The 4,812-nt window shown below is 39.5% G+C and overlaps 1 protein-coding gene across 1 annotated transcript in view; it reads left to right on the top strand.

The window, feature by feature from the left end:
• Positions 1 to 4,812, top strand: part of LOC106867557 (uncharacterized) — a 247,151-nt gene that overhangs the window by 207,665 nt on the left and 34,674 nt on the right. Inside the window, exon 4 of the mRNA XM_014912465.2 lies at positions 207 to 678. Coding sequence (XP_014767951.2) covers positions 207 to 678 — 472 coding nt within the window. The remainder of the gene's footprint in view (positions 1 to 206; positions 679 to 4,812) is intronic.

Raw genomic sequence — 4,812 nt, 5'->3', positions numbered from 1 at the left:
ATGTCCAAAAAGAAGCCAATTTGTTTTTAATATAAATTAATAGTTCCCTCTCTCGCTCTCTCTCTCTTTTTCGCTTTCTCTCTCTTTCCCTCTCCCTCCTCTCTCTCTCTCTCTCTCTCTCTCTCTCTCTCTCTCTCTCTTAATCTCCTCTCTTGCTATGATATACTTCATCAATAATTTATTCTGTCTTTGTCCTCTTTTTGCAGAACACACCTATGTAAAAATCAAGCAGTTATAACCTTTCCCAGAGACCAGTGCAGGCACTCAAGCGGTGTCAGCGACACCTGTTCTAGTCGAAGTGGCAGCACTGAAAGTGTTAGTCGCGAAATTCCATCAAGCAAAACAAGGGTTACAGTTGTCCACAACCCAACAAATTCAACGATATTTAATAGCAGAGACGTATCTCAATTCGAGAGGAGTAACTCAGACAAAAATAACAGAAGAGCATCCCAATACGAAAGGAGTACTTCAGAGAGAAATCATCACTGTTTCCCTCACAGACTTGGCCGAAATATTGGCACGCTGTTCTGTAAATCCAAAATGTTACGTTTGGGTGTGTTGCTATTAGTTTTAATAATTTGGGTTGGTGTAACCTATTCAGCAATAAAGAATCAATCAGTGGGTAACGGAGGTCAGTTGAAACAAGCTAACAACACATATCACCCATCACACCAGTTGGTAAGTCTCTTCTCTCACCTCATTTGTTTTGACTGAAAATGTTGATGTTTGATTTCTTGCCGCTTTTTTCGACTCCTTTTGGTCATTTGTTGTCAGTATCCTCATCACATTTATGCTCATCATCACCATCATCATCATCACCATCATCATCATCAGTAGCATCAACGTTATTGTTATTACTGTTATCATGCCTACGTCAACGAACATTCTTTTAAATTTATGCCCATCAAGTATCGTAAACATATGGACTACATACATACGTACGTATGCATGGATGTGTGTATGTTAAGTATGTATGTATGTATGTATGTATGCATGTATGTATGTATTCGTTCAAAGCTGGTGGTTCACTCCGTCGCTATTCAGAATTTTGTGCTACTTGTTGCCCGAAGGATCGCTTATGACTTGAAAGTCTGATTAGCATCAAACGAATAAACTCTGCTACATGTTTGGAATGCGTGCGTGTGTGTGCAGAGAAAGAAAGAAAGAAAGAAAGAAAGAGAGGAGGAAAATATTGATTAAAAGAGGTGAAGGAGAGATGAAAAGCTAGACTACTTCAATTAGAAAATAATAGTGACCTGGATGAAAAGAGAAAACAAAACTGGCCTCTTATATCATATAAGTTCGTCCATCACACTGTTCTCTTTTGTAATATCTACCAACCATGTAAACTGTCGAGCTGTAGAGAATTTGTTAAGGTCTATCTTAGAAGAGAAGAGAATGACAGACAATCAGAAAGGTCACGGGAATGGTGACTGTTATATAGTAGAGAATAGACAGAAGAAATAACAGTAACCGAGTCTGTCCACGCATCTATTGGCCGAACATTCACCAATCATTTGACTGGGCAGGATCCTCATGTATGTTGATATACATTAAACAGTGTAATGTACAATTTGCATGTGGAGTTTGGACTAAGCAGACGATCAATTGTTCGTGACGCAGATCTTCTGACGATAAATGAGTAACTTAACACTTCTTTGTGATACAGCCTTGACTTGAAACGAAAGCATTCAATATTTTATACAACTGGGTTCATGTCTGCTTTTTTTTTTATTTCTTTTATCTTTTACTTGTTTCCGTCATTAGACTGAGACCATGCTGGGGCACCGACTTTAAAAAAATTCTGTCGTATGAATCGACCCCAAGACTATTTTTTAAAGTCTGGTACTTAATCTATCGATCTCTTTTGCTGATCCGCTAATTTACTGGGACATAAACACCCTAACACCGGTTATTAAGCGGCGGTGGGGGACAAATACAGACACAAACACACACACACATGACGAGCTTCTTTCAGTTTCCGTCCATCAAATCCGCTCACGAGGTTTTAGTCGGCCCGACATTATAGTAGAAGAAATGTGCCCAAAGTGTCACGTAGTAGGACTGAACCCATAAGCATGTGGTTGGGAAGCAAGCTTCTTATCACACAGCCACACCTGCTAAGAGTATTTTTTTTTTCATTTCACCTAACTTGTTAGCTTAAAACATTAAAGAACAGATGTTGTCGTATCAGTTTAAATAAAGGTCGACCTCTGTATAAATCCCAGGGAGGGTTTGTGGAGTTTTGTCCTTGATTGTAGAGTCAAATAAATGATAATCTGATACTGGTAGGAGTACTCAGCCGGGATTAATATGCCCCCTGGGGATCCATGTAATATTTTGCTGTTAAAATTTACGTTCAATAAATTGTTTATACTTCCACAATATTTAAAATATTTTAATATCTTTATGTAATCTCTAATAATTATTTAAAATTTTTGCCACAAAGGCAGCTCGGGGTAGGTGTGGATGAGTCGATTACATCGACCCCAGTGTTCAACTGGTACTTATTTCGTCGACCTCGGCGGAATTTGAACTCAGAACGTAGCGACGGGCGAAATACCGCTAAACGTTTCGTCCAACGTACAAATGATTCTGTCAGCACACCGCCTTCTATGCAATTTCTAATAATATTTAATTATAAAAATATAGTAGGATTTTTTCGATATACATCGAATGGCTTTGGCGGTGCAGTAGAGTAAAAAAGGAATGAAAGGGGTCTAGAGGCACAAAATGGTTGAGAACCACTGAATGGTAAATAATGTTCCATAAAATATTCCTGAAATTTTGGGAGAGGGAGCCAGTCGATCAGTTCGACCCCGATACGCAACTGGTACTTAATTTATCGACCCCCAATACGCAACTGGTATTTAATTTATTGACCCTGAATGGATGAAAGATAAAGTCGACCCCAGCGGAATTTGAACTTAGAACGTAGCGGTAGACGAAATACCGCTAAGCATTTCGCCCGGTGTGCTAACGATTCTGCCAGCTCGCCGGCCTTTAATGTTCCATAAAATATTGGCCGGTCTTACAGTTTGGAGTAAATCTAATGAGTCGCTGACTTCAATTAAAGAACGGAATCGATTGGTGAGGCAGCTAGTGTCACTTGGGAACAGCGATTGGACTATTTTTGACAACAACAGCAACAGCAACACCAAATGCCATTAATAAATTAATCCAAGTGAATAAATGAAGCATTCTGGTCACGGATGTCAGAATTAGTTGGTTTGAGGTGATGTGGATATGTGTATGTGTGAAGAATGTGTGTATGTGCAATCGTAAAAATATAAATCTATATATGTATATATGTCCGTGTGTACATGCGTACATGCGTACATGGTTATATAAGTATGTATTATATAAGTATGTATTATATAAGTATGTATTATATAAGTATGTATTATATAAGTATGTATAGATCTGTATATGTGTATATGTCCCAGTGTACGTGTGTACATGATTATATAAGTATGTATGTATGTATGCATGCATGTATGTATGTATGTAATTAGGTGTATGAGGCATCGGAAGAGATGAAAGGGTGGGAAACTGGGATGTCATTCAAGTTAAGATTTCTTAAACTCTCGTTAAGGACGAAGGAAAAGTTGTCGGGAAGGAACGGAAATGGGATAATTGGGAAATTGGTGAGAGTAGGAGGGAGAGATGCAAGGGTGGTTGTAGTAGGAGTGTATAGTGAAGTATAGTCGTAGGGAGGTACTGATGGTGGGAGTGAGACTATGTTAATGGTTGTAGCAGAGGAGGAGGGAGGTATGGGAATGAGATGAGGTGAGTGGGTGATACTCATGGTTGGTGGCAATGAGACAGTACGATGACGGTTAAGAGAGTGGAGATGATGAGGAAAAAGTCGAAGAAAAGAAAGATGTGGGAGACGTATACAGGATGGGGAACGAAGAGGAAATAGAGACAGGGCTGTTAGAAATGGAGGACATTTTGGTACTCAGGCTTTGCTCAAATATAAGGGAAAATAGCCACAAACGAGGATCAATCCTTGAAACTTGATAATTAAATCGCTTTCCTATGGACCAGATATTAAGTCCTGAGTGAAATGGAAGGCTGCAGACGTTAGGTGTTTCACAAGAAAGAAAAAGCATTCACAGTAATAAAGATTTCAAATTTTGGCACAAGGTTAGGGATTTCAGGGAGGGGCAAATTGACCATAGGTCCTGACTGGTGCTTTATTTTTTTCGATGAAAGGCAAAGTTGACTTAGGTGGGATTTGAACTCAGAATGTAAAGAGTCGAGAGAAATGCCGCTAAGCGTTTTGTCTGACATGCTAACGATTCCCCCAGCTCGCCACCTTAAAGGTAACAATGATGATACTTTCTATTATAGGCGCAAGGAGGGCGGTGAGCTGGCAGAAACGTTAGCACGCCGGGCGAAATGTTTGGCACTATTTCGTCTGTCTTCATGTTCTGAGTTCAAATTCCGCCGAGGTTGACTTTGCCTTTCATCTTTTCGGGGGTCGATAAATTAAGTACCAGTTGCGTACTGGGTCGATCTAATCGACTTAATCTCTACCCAAAAATGTCGGGCCTTGTGCCTAGACTAGAAAAGAACCGTTAGAACGCTGGATGAAATGCTTAGCTGTATTTCGCCTGAGTTCAAATTCCGCCGAGGTCGACTTTGCCTTTCATTCTTTCGGGGTCGATAAATTAAGTACCAGTAAAACACTGGGTAGATGTTATCAATTATCGCCCTCCCCCGAAATTTCAGGCCTTGTGCCTTCAGTAGAAAGGATCATAGGTGAATTTATGTATATATATATATATATATATATATATATATATG

The sequence above is a fragment of the Octopus bimaculoides genome, chromosome 13 (assembly GCF_001194135.2).
Source record: "Octopus bimaculoides isolate UCB-OBI-ISO-001 chromosome 13, ASM119413v2, whole genome shotgun sequence".
In the NCBI taxonomy this organism is placed as follows: Eukaryota; Metazoa; Mollusca; class Cephalopoda; order Octopoda; family Octopodidae; genus Octopus; species Octopus bimaculoides.
This window is presented reverse-complemented; position numbering and strand designations above follow the sequence as displayed.